This window comes from Salvelinus fontinalis, chromosome 2 (assembly GCF_029448725.1).
Source record: "Salvelinus fontinalis isolate EN_2023a chromosome 2, ASM2944872v1, whole genome shotgun sequence".
Classification (NCBI taxonomy): domain Eukaryota; kingdom Metazoa; phylum Chordata; class Actinopteri; order Salmoniformes; family Salmonidae; genus Salvelinus; species Salvelinus fontinalis.
In genome coordinates this window covers 55,281,119-55,302,189 of record NC_074666.1, presented here as the reverse complement: position 1 = coordinate 55,302,189, position 21,071 = coordinate 55,281,119, and the positions used below count along the sequence as shown (strand labels likewise).

Here is a 21,071-nt window from a genome sequence, read left to right as displayed (position 1 = left end):
CGGGACGCAGCGGCTGGGCTCTGATCGTGCCCTGATTACAGAGCATGGCAGATCTCCAGGCCTTTAATATGAGGGCTCCAGCCCAGGCCCAAGGAGCTAGCTAGGGGCCCCTACCCTATACTCCTCAACAATGTTTTTTGTTTGGAATGGGAACCCTGCTTGGGTTGACTTGAGGCCTCTTGGCACTGGCATTGCCCTCCTATAGATCTTCACTCATTCATTTTAACATTGGACCATTGTCTCTGCAGACTCTGGTAGTGGTTGCCTATCAGTCACGAGTTGCCTGTAAGGCCTACACTCCCTGAGCTCTTTGCTGTAACACCTCAAACCGGTAATTGCGATGGGTAATGACTAGTCTGTAAAGGGAAGAATGCACACCTTTTATATATGTTGGACAGTGATGTTTCAGTATATGTTCTATTTAAAGGCCCGAACTTTCTGAACCCTGTACAATATCTAATTTATGAAGTGGTAGTAATGTCTGATAATGATGGGTTTGGAGCTGTTAGTGTGGAGTAAAGATATGGACCTTAATTGGTAGTGACTTACACAGTACCACAGTATTTTATTGTCAGGGAGAGTTCCAGAAATGATTTGAGGTGGCGCTTGGCAGGAATACTATTTCCCTGAGTGAACAAGTTTGCCAAAATACTACATGAGAGGTTTTGCCACAAGTCCACTGAGAGTTACCTCTTTGTTGGCAATGTGCATAGTTTCTATATCACCTTTACAGCTATGAATAATGCTGATTAAAAAAAAACAACCAGCTGATTGTTGCCCTGCAACCAGCAGCTGACTTAACCACAACAATGGAGCCGAGGCTAACAACAGATTACATCTTCAGATGTCATTAGCAAAGTGAGCATCCATTTTTTTTTTTTACAATGCAGGATCATTCTTTGCCTGCTGAAAAGCAGTCTCCTCTGCTTGCAGCTAATTGGAGCTGGAGCCATTCACCTATTGAAGGTAGTAATTTCGGTTCATTGCAGCTAAAGCTTGTTTGAAAGACCAGGGCTCCTGAACACTAAGGTGTTAAGGAAAACAATGTGATGACAGCGTTTGGCTTAACTGAACGCCCTTCATTTAAACATGCTCTGCAAGTTTGACAAGGTGCCTGGCCTTTCTGGAGAGAGAGGGATTCTACACAGGACTTGTTTTTCAGGCCAATATGCAGTATTATTGTCATGCATTATGCACCTTATATTAGAAAAATACATTTTCCGGTATGTGAGACTAAGAATAATATACTGAAAATGAGTGCTATCTGGGCAAATAATGTATTCATTGTCGGTATATCACTTGTAACAACACTCTGTCCATGTTATTACCTCTTTATTGTGTGTAAATGTCAAGTCCTCCCTTTTTTCCCATAGTTTCAAATATTAGCTCAGGGTTATATTTTGATCTATCAAAAATCATCACTTCTTAGCTTGCAAGATGTATGTTTCTGTGCAACAATAGCGACAGTAGAGTGAAGTATTTAAGTATTTGGCACAGCAACAAACCTACCAAGAGAGATGAACCTTCTAATAATATGGTACGTTCCTATTTACACATCACTGGAGGCTGCTAAGGGGAGGACGGGTCATAATAATGGCTGGAATGGAGTTAATGGAATAGTATCAAACACATTCCATCCATTACACTCCATTCCAGACAGTACTATGAGCAGTCCTCCTCTCAGCAGCCTCCACTGTTTCACATGTTAAAAACTATACCAATCTTCCAACATTACACATGTGTTTATCTATTGAGAATCCTTTAAAGTATCAGTATGCACTTAGTGTGCTTTTGGGTCAGAGTGTCCATAAAGTGGGCCCAATGGCTGTGAGTGTAAGAGACCCAGTTTATTACACAGTCCTTCATTTCACCACTTCAAAGTGCAGACTGTAATTACAATGCTCGAGGTGTGTCCAAACATACCAACAAAACCAGAAGCTGTCTTCTGGTGTTTTTCCTCCTCCGCTTTTCAGGCAGATTGTTTCTCCCCCCTTTTTTTTATCAAACCCAAAGAGATTATGTTAAAATGAATTGTTTTTCTGAGGACCCTAGACTACCAACACTCAAGGGGATTCCTCCTGCTGAAAATCTCCTTGGTCTATGTTCGGTTTGTACACGGCTTCAGTCAGTCTTTTTCATTACTCACATATCAGTTTCAACAGCATTATTGCACTGAGCTGACTATAGGTTACATGTAGTTTACATGTCTCACTACCACTTAATCCTATGACAGGCTGTGTGTAGCAGGGCCCGGGACTGTGATCGACAAGGTGCCTGAGGGTAGGGGCGTGACCAGAGCAAGTGGGGAGGTGGCTCCTGAGTGGAGCCGCAAAACTGCAACAGTTTCTCCCCTGAGGAGCGAGGCTTTCATCTGCCCGCTTACTGGCGCCTTCGCAAACCTCAGATTATCTGTGAAATCACCCTGTTTAATAACGCACAGCCTCATGGGAACGGCGCCCTCACTTAGGCCCCCAGCGCATGCATGACTGCTCTTACCAGTCAAACTGGGCAGCTGAGTTTGGGATAGACCTTGTGATTCTCAAATAGTGGCTGTTTATTTCCAGTGGAACAATTTGCAAAGGTTTTTGTGTGGAAATGTAATATTACATAATAAGAGAAAAAACATTTGATCATAGTTCATTATTGTCAGGAAATTGATTAAAGTTTTTGTTTTATCACACTAACTTATTTGGCTATTGGAATCAGGGCTGTGAATCTTGAAAACATAACCAAAGTGACTGAGAAAATATTTTAGCACTGAGCAAATGCTGTAGTCTACTGTATTATCATAGGTACAGCTGTTATAGGTAAAGTCATTTTCATTTCAACACAGCCTACTGTAGGGATCAATGATTTTTACAGAAATATTTTGTAGAAACAACACAAAATCTGCCTATGGTATGAATAAGTATGTGCTTGAATAATGAGACAGTGATAAAATTGAAAGTCAAAATGAAATAAGGCAATTCCATGGTGACAGAGTGATGCTGAGACTCAGATGTTTCACAAAAACCAATGATTGCAAAGTTAAACAAACCATACAACTCTATGCAAAATGACTACTTTTAACAATTTCCACAGAAAATTGTACAAAAACACATCTACTTGAAGAACATTGCAGATACAAATGATGGGACAAACAGCACAAACCGTCCTTCTGTTAACACACTTTGCATCTGCACTGTTCTTCAAGTAAATGTGTTTTTGTAAAATGTTTATTGGACATTGCTAAAAGTAGTCATTGTGCATAGAGTGCTATGGTTTGTTTAACTCTGCAATCATTGGTTTTTGTTTGGCATACATTTGAAAGTGACACATCAGAATCACTTGCCAATAGCAATTTTTACTGGTAGATTAATTCAAGACTGCTCTAAAAATTGTCCCCCCCAAAAATGTATGAGGGTATTCACACTTCTTCAAAAGTCATGCATATTTGATGACGAATAACTAGGCCTGCTTTGTTTAAAGCGAGAATGCTTAATTGAAACAATAACAAAGTGTTTTTGGTAAAAAGCTGAGGGATAGGCCTGGAGAAATGTAACCACACTTAATAGACAAAGCTATGGATGAAAGGACTGACCATCCATGATATCAAAATGATAGTTTAACCATGTTTTGTGGCTATAACGTGTTTTTTTCTTTACATTTACAGTGTTTACAAACAGTAAAATAAGCTTATATTTTGGGATCTGATGTGGTACAACATTCTTCAATAATCAATGGTTATATATAATTAATTCAAAAGTTCAAAAATGGATTTAGCAACTAAGGATTCTAGCTTTAAAGATGCACAGTGTAGAAATCGCTCCACCATTTCCTGGGTGCTAACGTTCTAATAGTTCCCTTAATTTTTTTTTATGTGACAAAACAAGCAAGCATAGTGTAGAGAGTCATTGTACCATCTAAACTACTGTGAAATACATGATATTTTCCATAACCAGAAATATTGTATTTTCAGCTGTTTGAAATTTAAGAACGGGAAACATAGAAATAGCATACATAGAACATATCTACCGCTTCTTAGACTTGCTTTCAATGAGAATGACAGATCTATAACTATAATTTCTGTGTGGATTTGTTGGGGTCGCCCAAAAAGTAACATATTGCAGCTTTAAGAGAGCATGATACAGACTAGGGCTGCAAGAAAGCATTTTCCCACCAAATGCGTGTATCCTGAATTGAGGTACCAACAACGTTTTGCAATCAGGAAAAGGCATATCCCAATGGAGATTGTTAATTTGTGTTTATCTCTTTCATAATTATCTGCATGGGGCCTGTGTTTACATCTCTTGAGGTTGGGTTTGAAGTTATTCGTCACAGTAAATGCATGTGATACACTACATATATTTTGAAATCTTGTGTGAGAGACCAATCAATGACCAATCTCCTACAATTTGGCAGCGCTGCGATTGGCCGAAAGTTCGACTGGCACCACGTGATTATTTTACTCACCCCCACACTTGACAGCTTGGGTCCTGATACACTGAACGTAACCTGTAGCTACGACTGTCAGTCAGTCAGTCTTGCCGTGTGCCATTGGGACATACTAAGGGGGAAATGTCTACCCATGTGAGTTTGAGGGATAGCAGTTCATCAGAGGAGGACAGCCGACCCGAGCGGGAGAGCACGATGGATGACCGCAAAACTCAAGTGACTACACGCCATCATCCCTTCAGTGTAGAGGCTATAATGTCGGGAAGAAAGACTCATAGTGAGTTTACAAGCAAACCCGACAATGTCTCTGTCGTTACATTTTCAAAGACTCCGAACTCCCCGTACCTGTGCAGAGAGACATATAGCCCTCCCGAGGGAATCCGAAAGCACTTTAATCCACCATCGCCCGTAAAGTCGGAGTCCTCCGAGCCGGATGACTGTGCTCCCTGGGTTATGAGCCCAAGATTCTCAGCGCAAACTCGTGAGTAACTTTTGGAGACTCACGTGAGAGAATTTCAAATAAATTGAGATATACAAATCTGCTTCTTTTAAGTAATTGGAACACATTTGGAATATTTATACATGTGTACTTCTTACCTCACTATTTATCATAACTTATTTGTTATTTAGAGATTCAAAAATATATATCATATGGTAAAATACAAATCAAATCGACCCATTGAATTGGTTGGTATGTGCTGTCTCACAATATTGCATGGCTATACATTCAATTTATTTGACAGGGTGTCAACTAACTTTTATCTATATGCCTAATTAATTAGGCTATATCTGAATGCTTGTGTAGAAAAAAACCGTAAGATAATTTAAGTCTTGACGTTCAATTTATTAAACCAATATGTGAAAAATAAGTATTAGGAAAAACACGCCTGGGTCGTTACAACGTTATTTGAGTTAATAAATTACTTACTGTGGGTCTAACATGAAACATAATCTTTAATTTGAAAACAATATTCAACAATTTGTATTCTTTATTTGGGATAATAAGATGTATTTCTATGTATCTTTTTTTGGCATATCAGGCAGGTCTTCAAACCCTTACATTGATTTGTGTGTTTTATTAGTATATCCACATACATTTTTGTTTGTGGTTTGTGTGTAATTCAAATTTTATTTGGCACATGCGCTGAATACAACAGGTGTAGACCTTACCGTGAAATGCTTACTTACAAGCCCTTAACCAACAATGCAGTTCAAGAAATAGAGTTAAGAAAATATTTACTAAATAAAACGAGAATTTGATTAAAACTAACACAATAAAATAACAATTCCTGAAGTTATATACGGGGGTACTGGTACCGAGTCAATGTGCGGGGGAACAGGTTAGCCGAGGTAATTTGTACATGTAGGTAGGGGTAAAGTGACTATGCATAGATAATAAACAGTGAGTAGCATCAGTGTAAAATAAAGGGGGTCAATGTAAATAGTCCAGGTGGCCATTTGATTATGGCTTGGGGGTAGAAGCTGTTAAGGAGCCTTTTGGACCTAGACCTGGCGCTCCGGTACAACTTACTGTGCGGTAGCAGAGAGAACAGTCTATGACTTGGGTGACTGGAGTCTTTGACAATTTTTGGGCCTTCCTCTGACACCGCCTAGTATATAGGTCCTGGATGGCAGGAAGCTTGGCCCCAGTGATGTACTGGGCCGTACGCACTATCCTCTGTAGCGCCTTACGGTCAGATGCAGAGCAGTTGCCATACCAGGCGGTGATGTAACCGGTCAGGATGCACTCGATGGTGCAGTAGGTTGAACTTTTTGAGGATCTGAGGACCCATTCCAAATCTTTTCAGTCTCCTGAGGGGGAAAAGGTGTTGTCGTGCCCTGTTCATGACTGTCTTGGTGTATTTGGACCATGATAGTTTGTTGGTGATGTGGACCCCAAGGAACTCTCGACCCGCTCCAATACAGCCCTGTTGATGTGAATGGGGGCATGTTCGGCCCTCCTTTTCTTGTATTCCACGATCATCTCCTTTGTCTTGCCCACGTTGAGGGAGAGGTTGTTGTCCTGGCACCACACTGCCAGGTCTCTGACCTCCTCTCTATAGGCTGTCTCATCGTTGTCTGCGATCCGGCCTACCACTGTTGTGTCGTCAGCAAACTTAATGATGGTGTTGGAGTCATGCTTGGCCACGCAGTCGTGGGTGAACAGGGAGTACAGGAGGGGACTAAGCACGCACCCTTGAGGGGGGCCCTGTGTTGAGCATCAGCATGGCAGAAGTGTTGTTGCCTACCCTTACCACCTGGGCCCGGCCCGTCAGGAAGTCCAGGATCCAGTTGCAGAGGGATGTGTTTAGTCCCAGGGTCCTTAGGTTAGTGACGAGCTTTGAGGGCACTATGGTGTTGAACGTTGAGCTGTAGTCAATGAACTGCATTCTCACATAGGTGTTGCTTTTGTCCAAGTGGGAAAGGGCAGTATGGAGTGCGATTGAGATGACTTAAAATCCTTCCAACAAATAACACTGATCTCCACCATTGACATGTGTTCCCATTACAATGTTTGACCATTTCCATTTTACAATGTATCACAACAATCTGAGTCTAAACAGTTGACTGGGTCAGATATTACATCTCTGCTCAAAGTCTATTTTATGCAAAGAAAAAGTTAATTTCATGTATGGTCATTCACTTGTACAGCGCTTGGGTAAACTAGTAGGCCTACGTTTCAGAGTTTAAATTTGCTATCAGCCTCCAACCAAATAACTTTGGCACACTCAAACAGTTTTCTCTCTAACGTTGTTAGTTTATGTGTCAGAATGATGTGAAAATACTACAGATTTTCTATCAGAATATTAGGGCTACCAGGATATTAAGTACTTTTACTTTCTCACTCAAGTATCCATGTTACATTAAATCAGTATTGACCCTGGCTCTCTGTCTCTCTCTCTCTCCCTCTCTCTCTCTTCAGGGCAGGTGAGTCCTACCTGTCCGCTGAGAAAGCACAAGACCAATAGAAAGCCCCGTACTCCTTTCACCACCTCCCAGCTGCTGGCTCTGGAGCGTAAGTTCCGTCAGAAGCAGTACCTGTCCATCGCAGAGCGGGCCGAGTTCTCCAGCTCTCTGACCCTGACTGAGACTCAGGTCAAGATTTGGTTCCAAAACCGCCGGGCCAAGGCCAAGAGACTACAGGAGGCCGAGCTGGAGAAGCTCAAAATGGCTGCCAAACCTGTGCTGCACCCGGGCTTTACGTTACCCATGCCCCTGGGTGCCCAACTTCACACAGCTGTCTCCCTGTACGGACAGTCCTACCCCTACCACCGACCAATGCTGCCCCTCTCACCTATGGGACTGTACGCTACGCCGCTGGGATACAGCATGTATCACCTTACATGAAAATAGAGAGGAATATAAGCTTGTTCTGTTGATATTAGTGTTGGACACTTGGACATCACTCTTTTTAATACTATCTTTTTCTCCTTGCTACAAAAACAACACTGAAATGGAGATTATTTTCTTTCATAAACACACCTGAAAATACAGTGCCTCACTCACCAAAGAGCCTTAAAGACCTCAATGAATTGTTTTGCTGGTTTCATATTTTTCTTCTGTGGATGGATAACAATTTGGCTATCCAGGCTAAGTCAACTAGTGGTTCTGTTTTTTTACTTGATGTCATATATTCCAATGCAAATGTTCCCTTCATCCGATTGTCTCTGTGGTATTGATCAAATGGTGTTGTATTACTGTCATTACACGTGTCGGTATCTAGCATAGAAGATTCAGCGTACGTCTGACTTCAGGTCTGCCTTGTTTCACCTCTCCTTGAAAACAGACAGATAGGTTGGATTTTAGACCGCTTTCATTCCATACGGAAGGGTTGTCTTAGTTTTTTCAACTCATTCAAAAGTGTTGATATTTTTTTACACACATTCCAAATTGTTATTTTTACATTAGATTTGACCGCAGCAACAAATTATATTCAGCACTTCTGTTTCATAAGACATGTGTAGTCTTAGTTTAATTTGTGTACACTTATTTATTATACTTTCACTCTAAAAATGTTTATGCAGGAAATGAATTTATTGTGTGATTCATGTTTCGTATTTATAACATGTAGCTCAAATGTGGCAAAAGTTTCTGACCAAAAATGTTATTTATACCTTTTATACTTCAATCTGAAGGTTCCATTGCAAGGAGCTACAGTATGTAGTTTTATAAATGTTTTTAATATCAGCAATGTATCTCATTTGCATGGACCAAAATTAAAAAGGCTTTTAAAACGTGTTTGCTTATTGAGATATCATGTAAGTAAGAATATGTTGTTACGTATCTACATCTTTGAAATTGAACATGACCTACATTATGTCATATGGTTGCATGGTTTCTAATGTTAATGTCAATATTTGACAACCCTCAAATGTAAGCACTAAAAAGTCAGGTATTCAGATAATTCCAGTTATTAGAATACTTTTGTAAACCATATCAGTGAATGTCATTTTAAAACAATGTTCGATGAAATGTTGATGATATTTGCGGTGTTCTGTTTCCAGTAATATTATTTAAGTAATATTATTTAATTCATTTCATATGATGACATATTGTGTTTAATGTCAGTTGAAATAGAGAACTACAGAGTCCCAAACCATAGCATCTACACTATACCATCTCTCTCCTCTCACCTCAGACCGTCATGTTCTGGAAGCACTAAAGCACTAACTTCAGCAATAATCTGTGGAACGATAAGTAAAGCTGTACCTGTCTCATCAAACAATGCAGTGTGTCATACCTTTGGGTTATTTCTATGGCAAAAGTTGTTGGAAGACTGCAATTTAAACTCGCCAGGTTTCAGATGGCAGTAGTAGGCCTATTACTTCCCGAGCAACATTCCCTGGACTAATTGACCTTAATGTTATTGGTTTTAGTCAACTGTATCTGGCTTCCACAGCACTTCCAATTGTGGGAAAAACCATTGGTTTGGAGAGCCAGATTGGTCATGTTTTATGGTCCTCCTTCCTGCCTTGTTATATATCATTCATCAGGGGACTAATCCCATAAAGGTAGCTGCCTTTGTGGCAATTGTAAGAGCTGCTTACAATTTCCGTGTGACTTTGATGTAATGAGGAAATCATTTATAGGCAGCACTCTATTTATGAGCTTCCCTTTAATCAAAACAGGGCAGCGAGGCAAACCCTCAGCGCAGTCAAGCAATCAGTTTAATGAACAGCAGATTGGCAGAGATGTTCGAGGATCTGTTTGGAAATGTCAGGTTGGCGCTATATTACTTGAGGGAGTAGATCTTTAGCTACTGAAACAATGCTCTATGTTTGTACTAAATAAATCAAATTGTATTTGTCACATGCGCCCGAATACAACAGGTGTAGCCCTAACAGTGAAGCCCTTAATTAACCAACAATGCAGTTTTAATAAAAAAGTGTGAAGAAAGTATTTACTAAAATAAACTGAAGCAAAAAATTTAAATAATAAGAAATACACATTTAAAATAAGGGTTTAACCATTATTGTGATTTATTGTGATGCCATGCTCTTTTGACACCTTGACCATCAATGCAACGTTAAACAACTCTAGAGGCAGAGGATATATGACATTTCGATGTTTGTGAACTTGTCATTCAACCAAGGAGAGTGTACATTTATACTTCCTCTAGTGGTGGTGTTGGATATGGCACCTTGGGAATAAACTCCTAAAGTGGAGTTCATGACCAAGGTTCTCGGTAGGTGGTGCTATATGATTCCAATCTAAAAGGTAAATTGAGAATGGCAGCAAACACACCCACACGCACTCACTCTCACAAACAAAACACACTTTGCATTTGCATGTAATGTGTTTCATACTGTATATGTGTGTACAAATGGTGGACCGGTTGCATTCTTGAATATTCTGATTCTATTTTTATTTCCATAAGATCACGTTAAGTCAGAAGTAAGTATCTTGAAAAACTTTTAGAAGTAAGTATTGGCCGTTGTCTTGTGTTTGTTTTCATAAAAACTTTATGAGCCCATTTCTTTCGTTTTGGTGAAGAACCTCAGGAAGCTGCAAGCCCAGCATTCGGGAAACATAAGGGTGTACTCTGTTTATTAGTCTGAGATGCACTCTTCCACACAACAGAGCACACATTGTTCCAATGTATTTTTAATGTCATCTCTCTATCTCAGGGTCGGTTCCAGGCATAAGCCCTTTTTTTGAGGCAGGGGGAACTCAGTCTAGGTCTCAACTTACTATTGAGAATAAGAAAAGTAGAATACACCAGCTGCAATTTGGAAATTTGGTTGTGTATCAGCAGTTTTTCTCTTGTTATGTCAGTCACTGACAGTCACTCAATTATCCATGTAAGCTAACAATTGTTAGATTGGTAGTTAGTCCAGCCAGCTACATTATCTAAACGTGTACTAATCATGGCTGAATATCTACCAGGTACTCAGGGCATGCGCCCAGGGGCCCAGACCTCTGGGAGGCCCCCATTGGTTTTGTTAGTCATTTTCACTCAGATATCATATTAACATGGCATAAGTCATTACAAAATGTGTAGATTTGCAGGAAGTATGCTTTAAAGCTGCAGAAATGTCGCTCCGCACCATGGAAAAATGTGCAGAAATGTAGAAAAATTGCTGTAAAATTGCAAGGTTTTCTCTACGCCCCATGACAAAATGTGTAAAATTACAGGAAATTAACTTTAAAAAATACATGTTTTCCTCCTCTGTCAAGAGGGGGGGCCACTAAAATGATTTACCACGAGGTGCCTCCCCCCCCCCCCCAACAAAATCTTGCTTAGGGCCTCCAAAAGGATAGAGCCCTGCTCTATCTCATTGCATCATAGAGGAGCTAGCCTTTGTTTGATCACATTCTGATGACCAAACGATTGGGCCCGGAAACATGGAAAATGGATATAAAGAATCAATCCCTTGTGCTGCCATGCCCATAGATTTCTTTTTCCCTTCTGTGAGATGATTTCATTGGTTCCACCACTAGGGACAGAGAGAGGCAGTCTGCTTAGCAAATAAGGGGCTTTGACCAACCAGATACACATTGATTTTCCACCAAGGGATTGTGTTGGCTTCTAGGAGTATTCTACATAGTACATTAGGGTTTCCCAAACTCGGTCCTCAGGACCCCAAGGGGTGTACATTTTGATTCAAATAATCAACTAATCTTCAAGCGTTGATGAATCAGCTGTGTAGTGTTAAGGCAAAAACCAAAATGTGCACCCCTTGGGGTCCCAGAACCGAGTTTGGGAAACGCTATAGTACATCATGTAAAAATGTGTATTGTCATGATGTAATTATCTAGGCAAGGAACAAGACCTCCCATCACGCTACCAATTCATTAGTAGTATGTTCTTCATCCTTGTGGAAGCTGATGAATCAAATGTGAGGAATCAAATCATCTCTATATTATGTTTGAAACGTGTACTTAAAACTAAGAGAGTATGTCAAAAACATGTACCCGTAATGTACTTATTAAGCCTGTGAGACCCACGGTTGCAAAAATGCAACGCTGCCTAAATTGCATCCTAAACGTAAAAATGAATGTCAAACACTACATACTGTAGAGCAAGGGTTCCCAAACTTTTTAGGCCCACAACCCAATTTTGGTATCTGAAAATTCTCGAGATCCCACCCATGTAATTAACAGTCAATGTTGACTTTTTTATTTGGGGCTATGGCAGTCAATTGAAAAACATTCGAGCAGCAATTCTGATTGTCTTCTCAACTCACCATCACATACTGTTAATGTGGGTCAGTCAATTGCGAATTAGTTTGACATACACAAATGTATCTTATCTCACCACCACTAATGAGATGGATGTGTTTGAAGCATTTTGCGTCAGAGCTTCTCAAAGTCAGGGGGCATGATCAACAGTGCACACCTCATCTCTGCTGCCACATCCAACCTGGATCGATATTTGGTTTTAATGTAGACGAGAGCACTGAATCTAGTGTCACACAGATATGAGCTGGTGAAGGGTAGACTACCATGAGTTTTATGGTGTTTTCAAGACAACTGGGAACTCTGAAACATACGAGGTCAAATCATGACGTCAGTGATCTCAGGGTCGAAAAGTCAGAGCTCTAGAAAGAGACCAGAATTCCCGAGTTGGAATTCCAAGTTGGATGACCTTTCAAAAGATTTTTCCCAGTCGGATCTCATTTCTTTCCAAGTTCCTAGTTGTCTTGAACGCACTGAATTCGGAAGTAAGAGATTTCCGAGTTCCCAGTTCCGAGTTTGCCAGTTGTTTTGAATGCAGCATTAATGCTCAGAGGAAGATGGCAGGGTATTCCATTTGAGTCAGGAAACAAAACTCCTCCATAGTGACCCGTGAATACATTGTCTGCAGCATTCGGTCACATAACAGCTCGATCAGCTGTTCGATTTCACTTACCGGCATGTCAACTTAGCCAGGATCCCAGTCAAAGGGATTGGGAAGTAGGTCCGTCCCAAAGTGCTCTTCCAAGCATTGGACGTGAGCAGTCATCACTCGAGTGGGACTTACTGATGCTGTTTTCTGTTATTTTCTTTTCATTACACAGAAAGTCATCCATTGGGAACGACAACAGTTCCTCTCTCAATTGGAAAACTCTTTCCAACCCTCCCCCTTTAATAACCACCAAGCCTCGATGTGAAATAGAACATTGTCATGCTCAGATCCCATATATCCACATAGTTTTGCATCAGGCGTGCGTGCAGTGGATGTGGTGTACAATCGAAGTTACCTGCTGCAGTATATCTCTGATTTCTGTGCTCAGTTCTTTTGCCGCCAGTTGCTCTCGGTGTATCATACAATGAATCCATATGGCAGAGGGAGACACATTCATTACTAGAGTGTAGCGGCCTGCCCGCCGTCCCGTGATAGATGGAGCCCATCTGTGCAAAAGCCCACCATTCGATACCATAAGGAATCAGCACACTAAGCATCCATTATGCCGTTTCATGATCGGGAATTGTGAGACAGAACAATATGTCCTCGTTAATAGCACCCCCCGACATGTATAAAACAAAAATCAATGCATAGACATCTTGGACCTCATAACTAACGTCCATTTGGACAGCATAAGCCAGGGATATTTTGAGTCATTCAGTTAGTCACTCTTAATTGGTGGCAATAGCATAAATTCTTTGTTAACAGCGTTGTCTGAAAAAGGTATTAATGTGAGTTTCTGTGCCTCTGCCGCCCCCCACACATTGTTTTCACCATATCAATTGTGGTCCGTAGTATCAAAATCAATGGCGATTTTAGCATGTACATCTTTGTGGGGCAAACATTCTGAAAAATGTGTGATGCATGCAAGCAAAGCCACTACACAACAGAACACAACAGAACACCAAACAATACATTAATTGGACTAATACAGTGACAAACTGTTTGTGGGCACAAACTGTCCCAACAGCAGGGTCCAAACACCTTACCACCGCTACACATTGTCACACCCTGATCTGTTTCACCTGTCTTTGTGCTTGTCTCCACCCCCCCCTCCAGGTGTCACCCGTTTCCCCATTGTCCTCAGTGTATTTATACCTGTGTTCTCTGTTTGTCTGTTGCCAGTTAGTTTTGTTTCGTGAAACCTACCAGCATTTGTCCCCTTGCTCCTGTCTGTTATTGTCCCTGTTTTCTAGTCTTTTCCGGGTTTGACCTTTCTGCCTGCCCTGACCCTGAGCCTGCCTCCCGTTCTATACCTTGTCACACCTCTCTGGATTATTGAACCCTGCCTGCCCAAACCCTGAGACTGCCTGCCGTTCTGGACCTTTGCACCCTTTCTGGATTACTGACCTCTGCCTGCCCTTGACCTGTCGTTTGCCTGCCCCTGTACTAGAAATATACTTTTCTTACTTCAACCCTGTCTACATCTGGGTCATACCTGAAACCTGATGCACAGGGTTATCAGCAGAGCCTTGTCTGGAAGCAAAACAGTTCATTCAGCCTAATTTACTACCTTTTAAAAAACATAGCTGATATGGCTGACTTGCTTAAGCAAATGTGTTTTCTACTGACAATTGAGATGTACAAACTATGGCATAAGGGGAAGACTAGCGGATAAGAGGCAATCCATCATTTCAATTAAGACATTAATGAGCGAGCTAGGACGGACGTAGGCAATATAACTATTTGTTCAGCTCTTTAACAAATGCATGCGACAGAATTCAGAACATGGGCCGCTCTTACAGTATTCTCCCTGTACACCAAGTCAGAACCGTAGGATAAATAAAAGGGCCATATAAGCAGACAACGAAAGCTCTTACAATATTCGATGATGACATTTCTCTAAAACAGGCTATAGGCTACATGTTCACCACCAAATCAGAACAGTAGGCCAAATGGTGAGGGGTAAAGGGGCCAAAGTATTAGGGGGAGGCACATGGGCTTCTAACAGCTTACTACACAACATGCTCTTAGTATTACTTTCTTGGCTACAGTATACATATCTTCCTGGCACATTACATCATTTATGCAGCAGCATACAAGACATTTTTGGACTCACCTTGTTGTGCTGTGCTCACTTGAAAAGGAAGGGGGCGCGGCAGTCCTTCTTGTGGGTTCTAGAAAGAGGCCCGAAATCCTGACTTAGAATTCCGAGTTGGGTGACCGTTCAAAATGATTTTCCGTATTTTCCCAGTCGGAACTAGTTTTATCCAAGTTCCTAGTTGTCTTGAACTCACTGAAGTCTGAGACTTCCCAGTTCTTAGTTTCCAGTTGTTTTAAAAGCGGCAGAAGTCATGCTGGATTGACAGCATGGCCAATTTATTCAAACTTCTGGCCCATGGTGTTATCCCCTTTTTCGTGATATCTAATTGGCAGTTACGGTCTTGTCTCATCGCTGCAACTCCCCTAGGGACTCGGCGAAGGTTGAGAGCCGAGCCACACTGCTTCTTGACCTGGAAGCCAGCCGCACCAATGTGTTGGAAGAAACACTGTCAAACTGACTAACGAAGTCAGCTTGTTAGGCACCTGGCCCGCCACAAGGAGTCGCTAGAGTATAATGAGAAAAGGAAATCCTGGCCGGCCAAACCCTCCCCTAACCTGGATGACTCTGGGCCAATTGTGTGCCGCCTCATGGGTCTCCCGGTCACATCCGGCTGTAACACAGCCTGGGATCGAACCAGGGGCTGCAGTGGCACTTTAGCACCCATTGTTAAATTTGCGATTTCCAACTTGTTGTGTAATGTTTATGTCCAATGGCCGATGAGTATCGATACATTTTATCTATAAGTTCTCTTCATTTGACAATGATTGAAAGAGGATTTGCCAGTAGATTGCTGACTTGATGCACGATGATGACTGCTTGTTAGCTTTCTACCTAAGATTTTGATAGTATGATCTTGATATGATCAGTGCAATCAACGCAACAATAGATATAACGTGATTGGACGTCATTTTATCAATCAATCAATCAAGTTTATTTTATATAGCCCTTCGTACATCAGCTAATATCTCGAAGTGCTGTACAGAAACCCAGCCTAAAGCCTCAAACAGCAAGCAATGCAGCTGTAGAAGCACGGTGGCTAGAAAAAACTCCCTAGAAAGGCCAAAACCTAGGAAGAAACCTAGAGAGGAACCAGGCTATGAGGGGTGGCCAGTCCTCTTCTGGCTGTGCCGGGTGGAGATTATAACAGAACATGGCCAAGATGTTCAAAATGTTCATAAATGACAAGCATGGTCAAATAATAATCAGGAATAAATGTCAGTTGGCTTTTCATAGCCGATAATTAAGAGTTGAAAACAGCAGGTCTGGGACAGGTAGGGGTTCCATAACCGCAGGCAGAACAGTTGAAACTGGGACAGCAGCAAGGCCAGGTGGACTGGGGACAGCAAGGAGTCATCATGCCCGGTAGTCCTGACGTATGGTCCTAGGGCTCAGTTCCTCCGAGAGAGAGAAAGAAAGAGAGAAGGAGAGAATTAGAGAGAGCCAAGATGTTCAAAATGTTCATAAATGACAAGCATGGTCAAATAATAATCAGGAATAAATGTCAGTTGGCTTTTCATATCCGATCATTAAGAGTTGAAAACAGCAGGTCTGGGACAGGTAGGGGTTCCATAACTGCAGGCAGAACAGTTTACATTTTAGTCATTTAGCAGACGCTCTTATCCAAAGCGACTTACAGTAGAGTGCATACATTTTTATTACATTTTATATACTGAGACAAGGATATCCCTACCAGCCAAACCCTCCCTAACCCAGATGACGCTATGCCAATTGTGCGTCGCCCCACGGATCTCCCGGTTGCGGCCGGCTGCGACAGAGCCTGGGCGCGAACCCAGCCCAGCCTGGGCGCGAACCCAGAGACTCTGGTGGCGCAGCTAGCACTGCGACGCAGTGCCCTAGACCACTGCGCCACCCGGGAGCCCGTTGAAACTGGAACAGCAGCAAGGCCAGGTGGACTGGGGACAGCAAGGAGTCATCATGCCCAGTAGTCCTGACGTATGGTCCTAGGGCTCAGGTCTCAGGTCTCTCTCCGAGAGAGAGAAAGAAAGAGAGAAGGAGAGAATTAGAGAGAGCATACTTAAATTCACACAGGACACTGGATAAGACAGTAGAAGTACTCCAGATATAACCAACTGGCCCTAGCCCCCCGACACAAACTACTGCAGCATAAATACTGGAGGCTGAGACAGGAGGGGTCAGGAGACACTGTGGCCCCATCCGATGATACCCCCGGACAGGGCCAAACAGGAAGGATATAACCCTACCCACTTTGCCAAAGCACAGCCCCCGCACCAATAGAGGGATATCTTCAGCCACCAACTTACAATCCTGAGACAAGGCCGAGTATAGCCCACAAAGATCTCCACCACAGCACAAACCAAGGGGGGGCGCCAACCCAGACAGGAAGATCACGTCAGTAACTCAACCCACTCAAGTGACGCACCCCTCCTAGGGACGGCATAAAAGAGCACCAGTAAGCCAGTGACTCAGCCCCTGTAATAGGGTTAGAGGTAGAGAATCCCAGTGGAGGGGAACCGGCCAGGCAGAGACAGCAAGGGCGGTTCGTTGCTCCAGAGCCTTTCTGTTCACCTTCACACTCCTTGGCCAGACTACACTCAATCATATGACCTACTGAAGAGATAAGTCTTCAGTAAAGACTTAAAGGTTGAGACCGAGTCTGCGTCTCTCACATGGGTAGGCAGACCATTCCATAAAAATGGAGATCTATAGGAGAAAGCCCTGCCTCCAGCTGTTTGCTTAGAAATTCTAGGGACAATTAGGAGGCCTGCGTCTTGTGACCGTAGCGTACGTGTAGGTATGTACGGCAGGACCAACTCGGAAAGATAGGTAGGAGCAAGCCCATGTAACGCTTTATAGGTTATCAGTAAAACCTTGAAATCAGCCCTTGCCTTAACAGGAAGCCAGTGTAGGGAAGCTAGCACTGGAGTAATATGATCAAATTTCTTGGTTCTAGTCAGGATTCTAGCAGCCGTATTTAGCACTAACTGAAGTTTATTTAGTGCTTTATCCAGGTAGCCGGAAAGTAAAGCATTGCAGTAGTCTAGCCTAGAAGTAACAAATGCATGGATTAATTTTTCTGCATCATTTTTGGACAGAAAATGTCTGATTTTTGCAATGTTACCTAGATGGTAAAAAGCTGTCCTTGAAACAGTCTTGATATGTTCGTCAAAAGAAAGATCAGGGTCAAGAGTAACGCCGAGGTCCTTCACAGTTTTATTTGAGACGACTTTACAACCATCAAGATGAATTGTCAGATTTAACAGAAGATCTCTTTGTTTCTTGGGACCTAGAACAAGCATCTCTGTTTTGTCCGAGTTTAAAAGTAGAACGTTTTCAGCCATCCACTTCCTTATGTCTGAAACACAGGCTTCTAGCGAGGGCAATTTTGGGGCTTCACCATGTTTCATTGAAATGTACAGCTGTGTGTCATCCGCATAGCAGTGAAAGTTAACATTATGTTTTCGAATAACATCCCCAAGAGGTAAAATATATAGTGAAAACAATAGTGGTCCTAAAACGGAACCTTGAGGAACACCGAAATGTACAGTTGATTTGTCAGAGGACAAACCATTCACAGAGACAAACTGATATCTTTCCGACAGATAAGATCTAAACCAGGCCAGAACTTGTCCGTGTAGACCAATTTGGGTTTCCAGTCTCTCCAAAAGAATGTGGTGATCGATGGTGTCAAAAGCAGCACTAAGGTCTAGTAGCACGAGGACAGATGCAGAGCCTCGGTCTGACGCCATTAAAAGGTCATTCACCACCTTCACAAGTGCAGTCTCAGTGCTATGATGGGGTCTAAAACCAGACTGAAGCATTTCGTATGCATTGTTTGTCTTCAGGGAGGCAGTGAGTTGCTGCGCAACAGCTTTTTCTAAAATTTTTGAGAGGAATGGAAGATTCGATATAGGCCGATAGTTTTTTATATTTTCCGGGTCAAGGTTTGGCTTTTTCAAGAGAGGCTTTATTACTGCCACTTTTAGTGAGTTTGGTACACATCCGGTGGATAGAGAGCCGTTTATCATGTTCAACATAGGAGGGCCAAGCACAGGAAGCAGCTCTTTCAGTAGTTTAGTAGGAATAGGATTCCGTGTGCAGCTTGAAGGTTTAGAGGCCATGATTATTTTCATCATTGTGTCAAGAGATATAGTACTAAAACACTTAAGTGTCTATCCCGATCCCAGGCCCTGGCAGAGCTGTGTAGATCCAGGACAGCTAAGCCCTGGAGGAATACGCAGATTTAAAGAGGAGTCCATAATTTGCTTTCTAATGATCATGATCTTTTCCTCAAAGAAGTTCATGAATTTATTACTGCTGAAGTGAAAGCCATCCTCTCTTGGGGAATGCTGCTTTTTAGTTAGCTTTGCAACAGTATCAAAAATACATTTTGGATTGTTCTTATTTTCCTCAATTAAGTTGGAAAAGTAGGATGATCGAGCAGCAGTGAGGGCTCTTCGATACTGCACGTGACTGTCTTTCCAAGCTAGTCGGAAGAATTCCAGTTTGGTGCGGCGCCATTTCCGTTCCAATTTTCTGGAAGCTTGCTTCAGAGCTCGGGTATTTTCTGTATACCAGGGAGCTAGTTTCTTATGACAAATGTTTTTCGTTTTTAGGGGTGCAACTGCATCTAGGGTATTGCGCAAGGTTAAATTGAGTTCCTCAGTTAGGTGGTTAACTGATTTTTGTCCTCTGACGTCCTTGGGTAGGCAGAAGGAGTCTGGAAGGGCATCAAGGAATTTTTGTGTTGTCTGAGAATTTATAGCACGACTTTTGATGCTCCTTGGTTGGAGTTTTGGAGTTTTGGTTGGATTTTATCTGTGGCCAATGACCTTGAGCCTTTTTGGATAGGCACTTCTAATGTAAGTCTATGGCAGCACCCAAGGGGCTTGAATTTTCAAGCTCTACCCGTATATATTTTTTGGTGTGTCAGTATGATTTTGTGCCATCAGTAACCTCTGAAACATTAGAAACCTGTCCGCTCGTCTGAGACCGAACTTGTCCCCTACACCAGCATATGTTGTTAGTCACCCATGCAAGTGCAATGTAGGCTCTTAATCTGAGCCAGTTTTCACCAGCAAGAAAATAATCCTGCAGCAACAGAGAATGTGAATAACTATGTGGATTATAATTAATGGACATTTTTTGTTAGGGCAAATCAAGTCTGAAACTTCAAAGTGGAATTTCAAACTTTAGAAGCCTTTTAAAAACTAAAATATACTACAAATGTGCATTTCCTACCGTGCAGGAAAATTCACAGCAACAAAATAGTGATGAAATTAAGATTCTACATCTGTATATGACAAAACGTTTTACCTGTCTCCTCTAAGATGTAATGATTATGAATAACAAAAGAAATTGAGAGACAAACATTCTGAGCCAGAGCTAGAGGTAGTTTTGTAAGAGTTACCAAAACGCATCACTGGGCTTAAAGGTTTGCCAGACTGACACAGTGCCACATTCCTATATTGATAGGAAGATAGATTATTTCCCTTCCAAATAATGTAAATATGGACAACCAAATACTTCAGCAGTAACAAATATTAAATATATATTTTTTTAAATATGGTGTTTTATGAAGTCAGGGTATTGCCATTGACATTAAATTAAACCTGAAAGGACAACCAAATAGGACAGAAAAATTATGAAATGTTCTCATTTACATTTAAGTTCTCCATACATAGAAAACACAGAAAATAGTTGATCCTTTCAAAAATGTTTTTGAAAGTAAAATACAAACATTTTGAGAGATCAAGTTAATCAATTGAGCTGTTTCCGACAAAATAAGACTTCATTTCAGATGTACAGTATATACAGTACCAGTCCAACGTTTGGACACACCTACTCATTCAATGGTTTTTCTTTATTTGTACTATTTTCTACATTGTAGAATAATTGTGAAGACATCAAAACTATGAAATAACACATACTGTATGGAATCATGTAGTAACCAAAAAAGTGTTCAACAAATCCAAATATACTTTATATTTGAGATTCTTTAAAGTAGCCACCCTTTGCCTTGATGACAGCTTTGCACACTCTTGGCATTCTCTCAACCAGCTTCACCTGGAATGCTTTTCCAACAGTCTTGAAGGAGTTCCCACATATGCTGAGCGCTTGTTGGCTGCTTTTCCTTCACTCAGCAGTCCAACTCATCCCAAACCATCTCAATTGGGTTGAGGTCAGGTGATTGTGGAGGCCAGGTCATCTGATGCAGCACTCCAT

At 41.7% G+C, this 21,071-nt stretch overlaps 1 protein-coding gene across 1 annotated transcript; it reads left to right on the top strand.

Moving 5' to 3' along the window:
* Positions 1–4,499: 4,499 nt before the first annotated feature.
* On the top strand, positions 4,500–8,646 carry LOC129868902 (homeobox protein MSX-2-like). The gene is made up of 2 exons (XM_055943240.1): positions 4,500–4,915; positions 7,358–8,646. Exons 1-2 carry the CDS (start codon positions 4,558–4,560, stop codon positions 7,780–7,782), a joined length of 783 nt encoding a protein of 260 aa, XP_055799215.1. The 5' UTR covers positions 4,500–4,557; the 3' UTR covers positions 7,783–8,646.
* Positions 8,647–21,071: the final 12,425 nt, after the last annotated feature.